The 16,829-nt window shown below is 32.9% G+C and overlaps 1 protein-coding gene and 1 long non-coding RNA gene across 2 annotated transcripts; one reads left to right on the plus strand and one right to left on the minus strand.

The window, feature by feature from the left end:
* The first annotated feature begins 466 nt into the window (after positions 1–466).
* On the plus strand, positions 467–10,320 carry LOC136042606 (uncharacterized). Its single transcript, XR_010621361.1, has 2 exons — positions 467–602; positions 9,885–10,320. It is a non-coding gene; the product is annotated as an uncharacterized LOC136042606 (long non-coding RNA).
* Positions 10,321–11,957: 1,637 nt separating this feature from the next.
* On the minus strand, positions 11,958–16,531 carry LOC136042604 (E3 ubiquitin-protein ligase MARCHF5-like; the record flags this gene model as incomplete). Its single annotated transcript, XM_065727573.1, is given in 3 exon segments — positions 11,958–13,435; positions 14,041–14,197; positions 16,341–16,531. Coding segments are annotated over 3 exon segments (465 nt in total), but the record flags the coding sequence as incomplete, so codon positions are not given.
* Positions 16,532–16,829: the final 298 nt, after the last annotated feature.

Consider the following 16,829-nt stretch of genomic DNA (forward strand, 5'->3'; position numbering starts at 1 on the left):
GTGTTTACTAACTTTTTTAATGAAAATTTGTCATTACAAACAAAATTAAACATGGGTTTTGTACCGCTGCAATAAGACTGATTGTATCAGTTGTGAAAATTCGTTTTACACATTTGTTCTGTATAAATGTATTTCTTTTGTTTGAATGTATAATGAATTTGACCAAATATCTCTTGAAGCTGAGACTAAATTTTCAGCGAGTTTATTTAGATTACGATATAGCGATTGTGTATTTTATTATACACGATTTTTGTCTCGAACTCTTAACTGTTGTGGTGCTCTACGCTAAAAATAAGTGTATGTTATTTAATATCTTAGGTCTTCAGTACAAACACGCACACTCAAATATATCTATATATATATATATATATATATATATATATATATATATATATATATATATATATATATATATATATATATATATATATATATATATCTGTGTAAATAATCTTTTCTTTTTTTAAGTGGCCTCCGATGGACTCTTTCTCAGCTCGTAATGCAGCGGTCTGAACATGGCTTGAGTAATCCAATCGATATGATATATCATGTTCAGCCATGGATAATACTGACCCTTCTTTCATTTGCTATATTTTTGGAAGGTATGCTAGTTGCAAAATAGAAAAACTGTCGTGTTTGTTTTATGCAAAAAGGGCCATAAACAAACAAAAAGCCAAATAAAAAAATTTGAAAGAACCAATTTACAATGAGATTTGACTACCTCTATAATCTAGACTGAATCCAAACTCTATATTAGCCAATGCTAGTAATAAGGCTTTGCTGTTTATTTAAATATTAAAACTACTTAATATTTCAATTTTATTCGTGTTTTTGGAGGAGATTCGTGTTTTTGGAGAAGATTCTGATAGGCCGTTCTAAGGTACTAAACTCAAAAATAGTCAAATCTAAAAAGAGAGACGAAAATACCCTTTACTCTTTTTTTACTATATGGATCCTTTTAAGTTCAATTTAAAAATTATCCGTCCAGTGTTTTGGTATTTAAATAATAACTTAGCTGTAATTTTCTGTGTTTAAATATTGTTTCTTTAGTTTACTTATCGAATATTGGATGCTTAGAGCCTCTTTGAAACTGCACTTAAACTGCCGTGACTATATTATATTTTGCTCGACCTATTATCAGAAGTCAGTTCCAAATTACTTATACTTTGCAGCGTAAAAAAAGAGAAATATAGTATTCTACACAACGTCAACAAGGCTTGATTGAAACACATTCCATACTGGTTTCATGTCGACTAGGATAGCATGTAGAACAAGAAACGGGAAGAAGATATTGTAGCCATAATTTCCCGAGGCTGTATTCAAACATGTGTGTAAACGTGCCTAGTTTCAACGTAGTATCTGGTATGCTTCTTCAGCAAGGATTTGAACTAATCAAATTTTATTGACAAAAGTTCAAGTAAAACAAAAATAACATGCCATAAGATCGAGAAGCTCACAAGTGTCGGAGCAGCCCCTTAGTACAAAAAAATAGATCGATTAAAGCAAATATAATACAAAATATAATGTATTATTTTTTTTTCTTTTAGTTGCCGTTTTGTTAATTGGCACCACTGTTTTTCACCTTTTTATTGACTTCTCTTCTTTCGTTTTTATTACTTTGTTATGAGCCTTTTATGTTCATTTACGTTTCCTTTGCTATCTGTGTAAAGCATAGAAGATCTATTTTTGTGTCCTAAGGAGCTGCTCAGACACGCGTAAGCTTCTCGATCTTATAGCATGTTATTTTTGTTTTACTTGAACTTTTGTCAGTAAAATTTGATTCGTTCAAATCCCTGCTAAAGAAGCATTTAGATATTACGTTTAGCATATAGCATAAAGATATAGCTATAGATACTACCGGGTACTACGTTGAAACTAGGCACGTTTACACACATGTTTGAATACAGCGTTGGGGAGTTATGGCTACAATCTCTTCTTCCTGTTTCTTGTTCTACTTGCTATCCTAGTCGACATGAAACCAGTATGGAATGTGTTTCAATCAAGCCTTGTTGACGTTGTGTAGAATACTATATTTCTCTTTTTACGCTGCAAAGTATAAGTAATTTGGGACTGACTTCTGATAATAGGTCGAGCAAAATATAATTAGTCACGGCAGTTTAAGTACAGTTTCAAAGAGGCTCTAAGCGTCCAAAGTTCGATATTACGCGATATACGAATGTTCAAACACATACCTAGAGCTATGCTTTGAAAACGTCTACTAAATTTCTTTTTCAACCTGTGGAAGTACCCACATTTCAGAGTGTGACTCTTGTCGTTACCGGGGCTTCTGCTATCCGAATTTCAGCTCCAAGATTGATTATCTTTACTGTTTCCAGACTTTCCTCCAACTATGAAAAGCACTGCATTGACTATTTTGTGTTTTATATTTTCACTGCATCACCATTCCTGCTAATAATGTTACCTATTTATGTGAATACATTTACTCGGCGAATTATCTCGTACCAAAATCGTCATTTCATTCTCATTTATTCGCAATTGACCTAAGCGTCTTAACATCTATTTACCCACCCTAAACTCCCAAGATCTTCGAATACTTATTCACTTTGCTAAACTTTTTACCTAGTTTCACCCTCCGGTCCAGTACATTCTTCTTCCATTGTCTGTACTATATTTCTTAGGACAGAGTCTGTGAAAAATACATATAAATAGAATAAAACGTTTCCCTGTTTAACTCCTGAATCCACGCAGAAGAAACTAGGGACTTCCCTTCTGACCTTAACCATAGCAATTATATTCTCTTTGCCTAACACTAATCACTTTAACAAAATTATCTAACTTATCGTAGGATTATATTGCATAAATTTACCTTATATATGGGTATAGTCTTTTTGAAGAGCTTGGGACTTAGTTTCTTATATGTTTAAATAAATCTATATAGTAGAATTGATAAATAGCTTGCAACAGCCTTCGAGCTAACGAAGTGCTTTTCACATGTCATACTTAGCACCACTTTGTTTCATTACCTTCGAGCTCGTGGTGCAGGCAAGACTTGTGTTGCTATCAGAATAGTCTCAAAGGGACTATAGTTTTCAAATATTGTAAATCCCAAGAAATCAATTAATCATACACCGAAATAACCAAACCATGTCTCACTTAGAAATCATTTAAAATCCTTAATTAAATGAGACATACACTGAGTTGGCTTATTTCCAAATAATACTTGCTGAAATGAATTTTTAAAGCTTAAGAGGGAACTCAAGGAGCCTATTGGCTCTATTTCTGAAGAGCTTCTTGCCTTGCTTCGGAAAGATTCAAAATACCTGTAAAATGAAAAAAAAAACTTAATCAAATGTTACGGTAAAGTAACGATGAAAATGTATTTATCCCTTTTCGTGTCTTTCAAGGCTGTCATCTGTCAGTTCGAATGTGAATTTCTTGCTGTGGTCATTATTGTCTCGAGCAGTCGAGAATGTGTTGGTATGCTCGAGTGTATATCTGATAATGATAGACGTGTCGAATCTAAGAAGATTCTGCTAACCGCCATGGAATTTTTTTTTTATATAAAGCCACAAAATCTCGTAATGATTCTGGTGAAGATTTTACTTGGATGATTCCCCTAGAACTGAACTAAAATTGAGTTGCCAGAGAGAAAGCAAGAGGAATAAAAAAAACTGGCGTTTAGGAATTATAGTAAATTATCCCATGTAAAATTCCCCCCAAAAATGAACCTCCACGTGCAAACCCCCCTCCAAAGGTGTCCCTATAAAAAATGAAATTTGTAACAAATTGACTAATTTAGTAACTTACATCCCTTTCCCAGGGGCTGTGGTGGTTCTTGTCATTCTCAGAGATATAGTTAATGCACCTCAAAATTTTGTGTCCAAATTTTTACCAGGTAACTTTACGGAAAAGGTGGCATTGGAGGGGTGCTAGTTACCCTCCAATATTTTTGGTCATTTAAAGAGGGCACTAAAATTTAATTTCTGTTTGAATGAGCCCTCTTTCAATCTTCTAGGACCATTGGTTTAATACAATCACCTCTATAAAAAATAAATAGACACACATCCATGATCTTTCCTCTGGCAAATAATATAAAATTCTTTATTAGAAACTTGAAACCTCTAAAGTAGGGTTCTCTGAAATACTGATTCTATTAATGCAATTTTCATTAACATTCCTTGAGTTTTGGGGGTGTTTCCTCCTTTTTTCAAAAATCAGGCAACTTTTATCAGGCTCGTAGTTTTTGATGGGTAACATTAAACTTTATGAATTTTATATATTTGGAATTTGCATAAAGAGCCAATTCATTTGATATATCTATGGTTACCAAAATTTCGGTTTTTAGAGTTTTGGCTACTACTGGGCCAAATTGATCCTTAGTTACAGTTTGTTACCATGAACTGTTTGAATAAAATTTACAATTCCCAGTTGCTCTTGTGAAGAGTGGTTATGCATGCATGATTCTTTTTCTCAATTTTGTTGTTCATAAGCAAGCAGCAACTGTAGATTATTTCGACTCATGTGAATGAAAATTTAAAAATTCTAGAACTAATAAAATGGTGCTTCTCTTTCATGGATTCATTCATTTAAGTTTCTCGAGCAGTTTTCTTAGAAACTAATTTCACTGATTGGTTTTGTTTGTTGATTTTTTATTTCTTTTGTTGTTGTTTTTCTCTAAAAATTTATATTGAAGCGAATTTGGCCGTCAAATTTTCAAATTTACTGAAGCTACTTTATTAGTAAATGATTACACTGATTGATAACTTTTGATGTTTTTTCTAGAGACCAAGAGAAACATCAAATAGTACAAGTGGTTCCGACTTTGAGGATAATAATGTTCCATATATTACAGTAAAGGAGAGAAAGAAACAACAGTTACTAAGGCTTGGAAGAATTTCACAGATATTTGAAGCTATTATGTCAGCAAAGTTACTAAAGCAAAAGTAAAAAATGAGTTTTTATCTTCACCTCTGTTGTCCTGACTTGACAAATATACAAAAATAGTGTCGTGAAATATTTAAACTTTTCCATTTTTTGGCAATTTTCCAATTTTTGAAGCCGACACTCGGCAGGCTTCTATATATAGATCCTCACTGTCACTTGTCTTCTAACCACAGACAATCTGAACCTTTTATTGATGTCCTGACGTCCAAATGAACCTTAAATTGGAAGTGGTACATTTGTAAAATTACATTTGTTTTACTCTACCTTTAACTTTTGCTTCGGCTCGTATTTGGTCATTATGAAAGAACCATCAGCGAACCTTTGTTTGTTTTAATTGTCCAGGTGGTGGGACAAAAACTTTTTTTTTCTTCCAGCAATTTATCTAGTCTTGGTTTTCGATTTTCAAACGTATGAAAGGTATTGACAACCACTTTTGATTCTTTTCATTGTTCAGGTGGTGGAACAAAAACTTCTTCTTCTGCCTCGGCTTATATTTTGTCATTATGAAAGATATGTCACCAAACCTTTGTTTCTCTTAATTGTTCAAGTGCTGGGACAAAAACTTATTTTTCTTCCAAAGTTATATCAACTCCAGGTTTCCGATTTTCAAAAGTATCGTAAGCATTGATGACCACCTATATTTCTTTTCATTGTTCAGGTGATGGTAAAAAAACTTCTTCTTTCGCCTTGACTTATATTTTGTCAGTATCAAAGAAATATCTCCAAACTTTTCTTTCTTTTAAGCTTTTAGGTGGTGGAACAAAAACTTGTTTTTTCTTCCAACAATTTATCTAGTCCATATTTTTGATTCTCAAAGGTACGGTAGACATTGATGACCTTATCTATGTCAAAATCTAAAACCATCATCATCCCAGTCACTGTCAATTTATTTGTTTTGTTTTGCCTTGCCTTATCTAACGTCATTATGAAATACATACCGCAAAACTTTTGTTTTTCCTTTAACAGAGGTATGGTAGGCTTTGGTGATCTTATCCATATCGAAATCCCAAACACAAATATCATCATTTTAAATTTTGACACGTTTCGATTCTCGATGTTCAGGTTGATTTTCATTGACAGGCTCACTTTCTTTGCGTCGTATGTCTTCCAACCGCCAGTATCTTTACTCTTCATTTTCATTTTTATAACGTTCTAATTGTCGTTTTCGTATATCTTCTAAACACCCTTTTCTTTGCTCTTCAGTTTCATTTTTGATACGTTTTTGGATTTTGATTACTTCAAACAATTTAGCAATGGCCTTTGCTTTAGCTGACTGTATTGGTGTTGTCGCAATTTATGGTCCAGGTTGTAAAATTTCATATCTTATCACGTTTGGTAGTTCAGGGGTTCCAAAGAATCATCATTTATAGTAAAAAGCAACTTTATATTTTCGGTTTTGGGTCTTTCAACAAACATCTATATATATAAAAATAAGTTGTCTGTGTGTGTGTGTCGAGTGACGTCATGTTTGTCGACTGACGTCATTATAAGGATTGAGCTGTATGCGTCATGAAGTTGTTTGTCGACTGACGTCATGTTTGTCAACTGATGACATTACATACCGGGACACAAATAACGACCGGGACACAAATAACGACCGGGACACAGAGAATATAAATGACGACCGAGAACCTCAAAGAGAAATTACAGACTGGGACACCCGGACACAAATCAGTGACCGGGACACAGGGAATATAAATGACGACCGGGAGACAGGGACACAACTACAACGGGGACGCCGGGGGCAAAGGCGAGATATATAAATGACGACCGGGACACAGGGATTGTTCGAATAGAAATTACAGACCGGGACACCGGGACACAAATGACGACCGGGACACCGGGACACAGGGAATATAAATGACGACCGGGACACTCAAATAGAAATTACAAACTGGGACACCGGGACACAAATGACGACCGGGACAAAGGGAATATAAATGACGACCGGGACACAGGGACACATCATTAGAATAATGAGGTATAGATCTGAATACAGATTGTTCTTCCCATGGACAATTATATGTTGCATGTTCAAGAGTCAGTAAACCTGACAATCTATTTATATATATATATATATATAAATATATATATATATATATATATATATATATATATATATATATATATATATATGTATATATATATATATATATATATATATATATATATATATATATATATATATATATATATATATATATATATATATATATATACCCCCAAGCCCCCCCGCGCGCGTAAGTCGTTACGCGCCATAATAGTTACGCGCCATTGTAGTTGTGTCCCTATGTCCCACCTGTGAATATAGATAGATATATATATATATGGTTTTAACTACGTAAAACTTGCGAATATACAACATTCTTTGCTGTCCCATTGTCTTTGCATATAAATAGATTGTCAGGTTTACCGACTCTTGAACATGCAACATAGAATGGTCCATGGGAAAACAATCTGTATTCAGATCTATACCTCATGATTCTAATGATTGCCCTTGAGCTTTGTTGATGGTGATTGCTAATCGACCATTCCCTGTCCTGGTGTCCCGGTCGTCATTTACATCCCCCTGTTTCCTCCGGTGTCCCCGTTGTAGTTGTGTCCCTGTGTCCCGGTCGTCATTTATATTCCCTGTGTCCCGGTCGTCATTTGTATCCCGGTGTCCCGGTCTGTATATACATTCGTTTTTTAGTTTTGTTTTTCTCCTTTATTTTTTTCCTTTTTTTTTCTTTTTTAGCTAATTTAGATTTTTAGATTTTTTTGTTTTTTTATTAGTTTTTAGTTTTTTTTTTCTTTTTAGTTTTTTTGTCCCGGTCGTCATTTATATCCCCCTGTTTCCCCCGGTGTCCCCGTTGTAGTTGTGTCCCTGTGTCCCGGTCGTCATTTATATTCCCTGTGTCCCGGTCGTCATTTGTATCCCGGTGTACCGGTCTGTATATACATTCGTTTTTTAGTTTTGTTTTTCTCCTTTATTTTTTTCCTTTTTTTTTCTTTTTTAGTTTATTTAGATTTTTAGATTTTTTAGTTTTTTTATTAGTTTTTAGTTTTTTTTTTCTTTTTAGTTTTTTTGTAGTTTTTACCTTCTTTTTAGTTTTGTTAATTTTTTTTTTACTTATGTCCTGGTCGTCATTTATGCTCCCTATGTCCCGGTGCTTTGTTGATTGCTAATCGAACATTCCTTTTGTCCTGGTCGCTTTCTCTTTGAGTGTCGTCATTTATTTTTTTCTTTTTTAGTTCTTTTAGTTTTTACCTTTTTTAGTTTTTTTTTAGTTTTTTAGATGAAAATTTTTTTTAGTTTTTTCCTTTTTTTCTTTTTAGTTTTTATTGGTTTTTACCTTTATGTTAGCTTATTTTTCAGTTTTTTTCCTTTTTTTTTAGTTTTTTTTTATTTTTTATTTTTTTTAGTTTTTTACCTTTTTTTAGTTTTTTTTAGTTTTTTTAGTTTTTTTAGTTTTTTAGCTTTTTTACTTTTTTTATTAGTTTTTAGTTTTTTTGTAGTTTTTGCCTTTTTTTAGTTTTTTCAGTTTTTTTTTTAGTTTTTTATTGGTTTTTACCTTTATTTTAGCTTATTTTTCAGTTTTTTCCTTTTTTTTAGTTTTTAGTTTTTTTTAGTTTTTTACCTTTTTTTAGTTTTTTTAGTTTTTTAGCTTTTTTATTTTTTTATTAGTTTTTAGTTTTTTTTGTAGTTTTTGCCTTTTTTTTAGTTTTTTTAGTTTTTTAGCTTTTTTATTAGTTTTTAGTTTTTTTTGTAGTTTTTGCCTTTTTTTAGTTTGACAACTTATTTTTATATATATAGATAGTTTTTTTTTTTACTTATGTCCTGGTCGTCATTTATACTCCCTGTGCTTTGTTGATTGCTAATCGAACATTCCTTTTGTCCTGGTCGCTTTCTCTTTGAGTGTCGTCAGTTATTAGTTTTTTTCCTTTTTTTTTTAGTTTTTTATTGGTTTTTACCTTTATTTTAGCTTATTTTTCAGTTTTTTCCTTTTTTTTAGTTTTTTTTTATTTTTTTATTTTTTTTAGTTTTTTACCTTTTTTTAGTTTTTTTTTAGTTTTTTTAGTTTTTTAGCTTTTTTACTTTTTTTATTAGTTTTAGTTTTTTTTGTAGTTTTTGCCTTTTTTTAGTTTTTTCAGTTTTTTTTTAGTTTTTTATTGGTTTTTACCTTTATAGTTTTTTTAGTTTTTTAGCTTTTTTATTTTTTTTATTAGTTTTTAGTTTTTTTTTTGTAGTTTTTGCCTTTTTTTAGTTTTTTTCAGTTTTGACGTCACCTGATCCAGTTTTTTCAGGTGACGTCACCTGACACATCCATCCATCCATCCACAGACAACTTATTTTTATATAGATAGATATATATATATAAACAGGGACACAACTACAATGGCGCATAACTAATATGGTGCGTAACGACTTACGCGCACGGGGGAGCTTGGGGGCGCGAAGCGCCCCACCAACTAGATGTTGGGGTGCCGCGAAGCGCCACCCCAACATCTAGTTATATTATATAAACAACTGATGCGTTCGAAATTCAGCAATCTTATTTAGGCTATGTATGACATCATATAAGAAAACACTTATACCTTGTCACAAGAAATACTTATATAATGTACCAACATAGTACATGACGTCAATTACAAAAACCAAAATTAAGGCTCATAATGAATTTTTCTGACTTCGGATCAATTTAGACCGCTTTTTATGCGAGAATATCCCCAGATATCAATTTTTCCGAACAAATATTGAGCTGTTTCCCAGAAGATAAATAAAATAAATACACAGTTATTGCCCACTTATAAAGACAGCATACATATACATGTTTTCGCTCGCATTGTCTTTTGAGTCGATAAAGAATCCCAAGGTCGGTGTGCTGTCTTCGATATCCATCAGCTGATCATGCTCGATGTTGTGAACAGATTTAGTCGTACACACGCGTAAAGTGGTTTAGTCTGCCAAATTTCGCAATTTGTTTTTCCTTTTGCAGGACATGTATGTTGGTTACTGTATGGACTGCCGCAGATGCAGCAATATTTTCGGCTCTGCTTTCGGTTACTTCTCTACCTATTACATCAACTTCCTGTTTCATAATTTGTTTTTATTCATTATGCATGGTCCTGAGTTGTGCTTGTGTTTCCTGGAATGTTTTTAACATTAAGATAGCGCTCTCCAAGGTTAGGTTACGATATTTTTTTCCGTGTATTTTCAAGTGTTGTGTCTTTTGTGGTTTGGTAAGTAAAAAAAACTTTCATCTATTAATTTTTTCGTCTTCTTTTTTTTCATGTCTTTACTTTTAATCCATTTATTTCTTTACTTGTTAAAATGTCTGCAAAAAAAAAAACCTTGCCTCCCTGCCATCTATTTTTGTAAATAGTATATTATGTATATATTATTGATTGATAGAATTAAACGATTTTCTCTCTCTCGCTCTTCCTCAATATGAAAGAGGATTTGAATAGATTAAAAGGCAGTGCATACGTGGCTGTGTTGGCCTCAGGTGACTTGGTGCTGCGGAGAGTTGTTAGTAGCAATAGCAGTCTTCAGTATACTTTTGACTGACCATATATCAAACAATTAGAAAATGCATAAAATGTGATGCAATCCCACATTCTGGGCTAACACAAAACAAAGGACAAGACAACTAGCTGACATTCTAGAGATTGCAATTTTTTTTTTGTCAAATCAAAAACAGGGCCAATCAAAAAGCAGGTCGTCCCCAAGTAGAATGGGAAGAGGTCATACGGAAGGATTAAAGGAAATGGAACTTTATGGGAAGGGCTAAAAAACAACAACAAAGATTTGAATATATTTGGATAGAAGAGGAGCGGGTGCAGCTGTGTTGGCTTCAAGGGGCATGGTTCAGCAACGAGTTATTAGATTATGAATTATCTAATAACTCGCTAGATTAGTTATTAGAGAAAGATTATGCGAAAGTTAAGCATTAAAAAAAGAAAACATAACTCATGTGAATGCACCTTTGACGAAAATAATCTAGAAAACGGTAAATATTGCCCTTTCAAAATCAGCTTAATCAACCCAGTACTGTGGGAGAGCTCTAGAGCTAGCCTATATAGATAAGAGCACCTCTTGTCAAAATATGCTGTATGACTGCTTTGTAGCAGTGCAGTTCGCCGCTTACATACAAACTTAGTGTTGTACACAAATATATCTATAATGCCCTTTTGGAAAAAGTGTGTTTCATTATAAAAACATAAAAAAAAGAGAAAAAAGGGATATAGACGATATTTTCATTTAAGTTTTAATAATCAACTTTGTAAATTTGCAGGGTAATGATAGGTGACATTAATGTCAGACAATCTTGAATCTGTATGCCATACAATTTGTATACATGTACCAATACTTGTACCCCCACCTGTTTCCCATACTCTCTCTTTTAGTCCAAAGAGTATTGGTAACTCAAAAGAGTGGAAACTAACACTAGTATAAAAAAAACGCCAGCACCATCTAGCGTCAGGCGAAACTAGGAAATTAGGCATCACCCTCTGCCATCATAGACAAAAAGGCTAGGCCTTGTATATGTCTTTTAAACAGCAGACTAGCCTACCCTAAACAGCCAAATACTTGCATTTTAAGGGAGCTTAATAAGCAGGTCAGGGTAAAAAGCCAAAAACTATTTAGCTAGTTGACCTATCTGTTTAAAGTTACTTAGCTCAATTAATTTTCCTTGATTTAACCCCATCAAACCTAGCCCTACTGAGCTAAATTAGTTCTTGAAAGAAAACCAATACAGTTTGTTTAGTAGCCTATTTACACAGAGACTTCACCTTTAAGTGATATAAATATACAGATCAAACCCAAAGAGCATGGGAAACTATGAGTTATCAATACTCTTTGGATAGGCCTTTACCAATTGACTTAAAATTATTCTACTTATTTAAAGACATTTTAATGTTTGCGCCAGCCACTACGCTGCGTCTGGCGCTAGTAGTTTTCGATTTCAATCTTTCCTTATTAAATCGTCAAAGTTTCCACTCTTATAGTTTCCTATGCTCTTTGTTTAATTCTTTACAAGGTCGGCTAGTAAAATATTGTGAAACACTGTCGTACAGCATCTATTTAATTTAATACCAAAAATACAGGACTTTGCATTAAATCACTGAATATACAAACAAAGCCTTTGAGATTATTAATTAACGAAAAACATCTTCTCTGAACACTAGAATATCTCTACCAGGCACAAAATAATGAATCAAAATACAAGTGGATCAATAAATAGAATTAGCAATAAGTAAATGTGATGTAGGATATCAATAAAAAAATTAAATAAATAACGTAGTAAATGTAATGAAGTAATGTAATAAATAAATCTTCTTCTTTATTTTGATTTTATCATCAATTATAGTATAATGTAAGGCAAGGCTATCGTCTTTTTTTATTGTTATTATTCTATTAATAGACAAATAATGACTTAAAAGAAACAGGAAGGTTAGTGGTCTTAATTATTCGTAACAATATTTTGTTCAAAATAGATCGAAAGTATGGTACAAGGTGGAACAAATTTTTTTTACGTGCTATAAATGTAATATAGAGTATCAAAATTAAACTTAGAAATAGTAATAAATCAATCTCAATTCAGTTTTAATTTTTTCATTCCCTTAAATTTTTTTTAAATTTCATTAATTTATTTCATAAAAAGGCTATATAATAAATAAATGTAATGTACGATGTAATAAATCGAACAATATAAATAAATCTCTTTTAGTTTCTAATTTCAATTAATTATGCTTTAGCCTCGGACCAAATTATTCTTTCATTTCATATATAAGCATATATACGTTTATTTTTTCATATATAAACAGTGACGTTTAGCCAACTCGCATTTTATAGCTCACATACAATTCTGGAAATATACATCGAAATGGGGTCGATTCCAGGACTTTTTAAACCATTCTCTCTTTCTGATGCTGAACAGGACCTGTGCAAAATTTAAGCAGCATAACAAGACCTTTGATAATGCTTTTCATTGGGTTCGAATCTTGAAGAAGAGACGCTGATTTCTTTTTTTCTTTTTCTTTAAAGCAAAGTTTCTTAAACTTGTCAGATTCTTGATTCTGTGAGAAGGAGACGAATATTCTATGCTCAGAAAGAAGAAACAGATTCTTGATTCTTTGAGAAGAAGAGGTATCTTTTAAAAATAACAATGTTATAAATCCAAAGTTTTTACAGTAGACTTAATTGTTTCCACCTTTTTTATTCAAAAGATTTTTGTCTAAAAACAAATTGATTTTTGGCTAACTATCAACACATTGATTTTTGTTTAACATGATTCTTCCATAAACTTAACAAATTGATTTTCGGCTAAAGTTAAAGGACCAAAAATAAAGATATCGAATGTTCAGAGACAGAAGTTGGACTATATAAAATAGTCAATCACAGATGACAAAGAGAAAACAATCCTGTTTACAGTTGGATCACTCTCCTCCTATGCTGAGCTTTTCTTGAATTTCGATCAATGAATTCTCCTTGTATGAGAATAAGTTTTAAGGAACTCTTGATGAATAGATACAGCAGACCACCCTAAGAAAGAGAAACTATGAGAAAGAATAGCTCAAAATGAGAGGAATACAACTCAAGTAATTTATGCCAGCATATGTCACACCTTTATTGGAAGGCTCTATATCTGAACACCTAAACCTTGCCCTCCTTAAAACAAATGAAAAAAAAAATTAAAAAAAGAGCCCAATGTTGATTTTCAAAATTGATTTTTGCTCAAAGAGAGAAAGAGAGAAAGAGAAAGAGAGAGAGAGAGAGAGAGAGAGAGAGAGAGAGAGAGAGAGAGAGAGAGAGAGAGAGAGAGAGAGAGAGAGAGAGAGAGAGAGAGAGAGAGAGAGAGGGAGAGAGAGAGAGAGAGAGAGGGAGAGAGAGGGAGAGAGAGGGAGAGAGAGAGAGAGAGAGAGAGAGAGAAAGAGAGAGAGAGAGGGAGTGTGTCAATACTCTTAAGTATCGCCCAAACCTTGTCAAAACTTAATAAGTAAAATATTCAACTTAAGCTTTCTACGTATAAGACAAGATTCCACACACTAGTAATCTTTTTATAAAAGACGTTCACTCTGATGATGCCCTTGAATTGACTGATGGCTTTAAAGAGCGTCTAGATTATTGATAAATAATATAAAACTTACCAGTACCACCCTCTTCAAGCTTCTTGGCACAGATTTGAAGAAGACGTTGCCAAAGGCAACAGAAACTGTTGGGAACACGAGCGCACTAGACAATCGCAGTGGAAGGTTAAACTTTTTCTCAAGCGGTTGATCTTCTTGTTTACCTTTAGGTCTAAACCTGTAATAATTAGATAGCTGACTGAAAATATATTGAATAGTAGAAGAAATTATATTATTATTCAAGTATTTTAACAATTTGAAATATATTTGATGTTCCTCGAATACATTTTTGAATACATATTTTTACAAGACTAAAATATAAAAATGGAAAACTTTGTTCAGAGAAATCCCTGAGATGTATTAATCAACACGATTACAGTCAACTCTTGCTCACTTGATATTCACAGGACCAGAAAATTTCTTCGAGTTACGAGAAGTTCGACTTATGGATAGCTCGAAATACAGAGATAAGTTTAATGAAAATTTGATTTGCAGGTGTACAAAATTGCTAAATTTACTCCCTACAACCACTACAGAGTTAAGAATAACTTTAATAGTGTACCGCAACATGTATACCAGGGATTTGATTAACAGAGGTCCGTTGAAAAACTGCGAGACACAAAAGTAAACTTTGAGTTGTGGAGGTAAAGTCTAAATTAATTGACGACTTATCTACTGAATTTTGAGTTAAAGAGGTAATTTTTCGGAAATTCCAAAGTATTTAGAAAATTCCATCTGTGTTGGAAAGCTCACAAAAAATGGGAAATTCAAAAATATGAAATTGAATATAACACCAATACTCGCATCAACAGATACACAGATGTAATTGTGATTTCAAGATGCTCTTTTCCATGATTATTTCATAGAAATCTAAAGTAGTAGTGCTAAACAGACCCGACAATACTTGATACCTACTAAGTTTACTTTTGAAGCTAAGGCAGATTTGTCGACCTTTGCACGCTAGGAGGTCTTTGCAGGGATATGTGCAGGGTACTTATTTGAAATTTTCTTTTTCGTTGGAAATCCTAGCAAGGGTTAGTCGACTTATGAATATAATCTATAGATTAAACATTATAACCTATATTCCGTAATCTATAATCGCCTCTATCCCCTAGCGTAGTAATCTATTTATCCTTAACATCCATATAATCGTATTGTATATCCTAGTAATCTATACATGCTATATATATTTATATAATCCTTTATATCCTAGTAATAGATTTATCACATATCCTTATTTATATCCTAACAAGATAGAAGCATTACTTAGTAATCTAAAACAAAGAAAAAACTGAGAAGGGATACTAGTAGAAAATCTGCGAGCCTTAGAGGAATTTTTCGTGTTCAATTCACGATTTCTTTCAATTGAGAAAAATGAAATTCAAGTTTTCCTTGATTGTCGTTTCTAGACTACATGCCTTTGATCAAGAAAAAACAAGAAAATTGTAGGGACGCAGTGAAACTGCATTTATGTTTTGGTGGATCCCAGAATTTGACAGATTCTAGAATCGACAGGCATCGCTGAGAAATGGTTGCAGATTATTTAAAGCTCTACATCATGGCACAGAGAGCTATATTTAAGGCAACGGCCAACGTAGCCCATTCTTTCAAATCATGATGGGAGTGCGTCGAAGATATGCCGTCGCAACAGAGCTCTTTTATGTCATGATAGGTCGTGATGTGACAAAAACCATTTCACTTGAAACGCGAAGATGTTTAGTTCATGGTAGGGTATTACCTCAAATGCTGATTTTGCTGCCAACATACCCATCCTGACTGATTCCATGGATCAGTTATTTTCAGTGCTCCGAAAGGAAAGGATAAGCAAATGAAACAAAGAAGGGAAAATCAGAAGGAAAAGAAAAGACAAAAACGACGGATCACCAGTGTAATACTAGGAGTTTTCAGCTCTAAATATAGAAATATCCATTTATAAGACAAAATAATCAGTGAAATTTAAAATTGAAATAGAAAAAAATATATAACTAAAAACAATAAAAAAGGAAGAAACAAACCCTTTATGAAATAATGCTCTATGAAGACACCTAGTTTTATAGATAAACTATAGGTTGTCTTTTCTTTTTCTTCTACTGGCCGTATACCCTTTGTTGTTTTAGCAGGCTTTTCTATCTTTGTTTTGCCATGGCTGGTCACTTTGACTTCAGATCTTATATTCATCGAGATTACAAACAAGACTCAAAAGGAGAACAACAAAAGATGTATAACAATCATAAGTAAAACATCTGTTTCTTCAATCTTTTTCATTTGGGAATATATCATCTCGTCGGTCTTATCACTAAAAAAAGAAAGAAAATACATACTTGAACAGAGGCATCCAGTCTTTCAGGACTCGGGTCTCAGGAACATATGTACGCAAAAATTTCGAAACGGGCTCTTCCCAATTAATAAGATGTGAGGCAACAATCAAAACCGAAATAAATGGGAGACCACCAAAGATACCAACTAGCCTCATATTTTTCAATACATTCACGCCTTCTGTCCTTCCGTAGACCTTCCGAGGAGAGGAAAAATAAATTATAAAAGAAGCACAGTATCAAAAACTGGAACTGAATTAAAAAAAAAGAAAACGGGTAATTAGACCCATATTTTCCCTAATTCCGTCATTCCGTAGACCTTCCGAGGAGAGAAAAAATAAATTATAAAAGAAGCACAGTATCAGAAACTGGAATTGAATTAAAATAAGGAAAACGGGTAATTAGACCCATATTTTCCCTAATTCCGTCATTCCGTAGACCTTCCGAGGAGAGAAAAAATAAATTATAAAAGAAGCACAGTATCAGAAACTGGAA

Source organism: Artemia franciscana, unplaced genomic scaffold (assembly GCF_032884065.1).
Source record: "Artemia franciscana unplaced genomic scaffold, ASM3288406v1 Scaffold_1585, whole genome shotgun sequence".
Classification (NCBI taxonomy): domain Eukaryota; kingdom Metazoa; phylum Arthropoda; class Branchiopoda; order Anostraca; family Artemiidae; genus Artemia; species Artemia franciscana.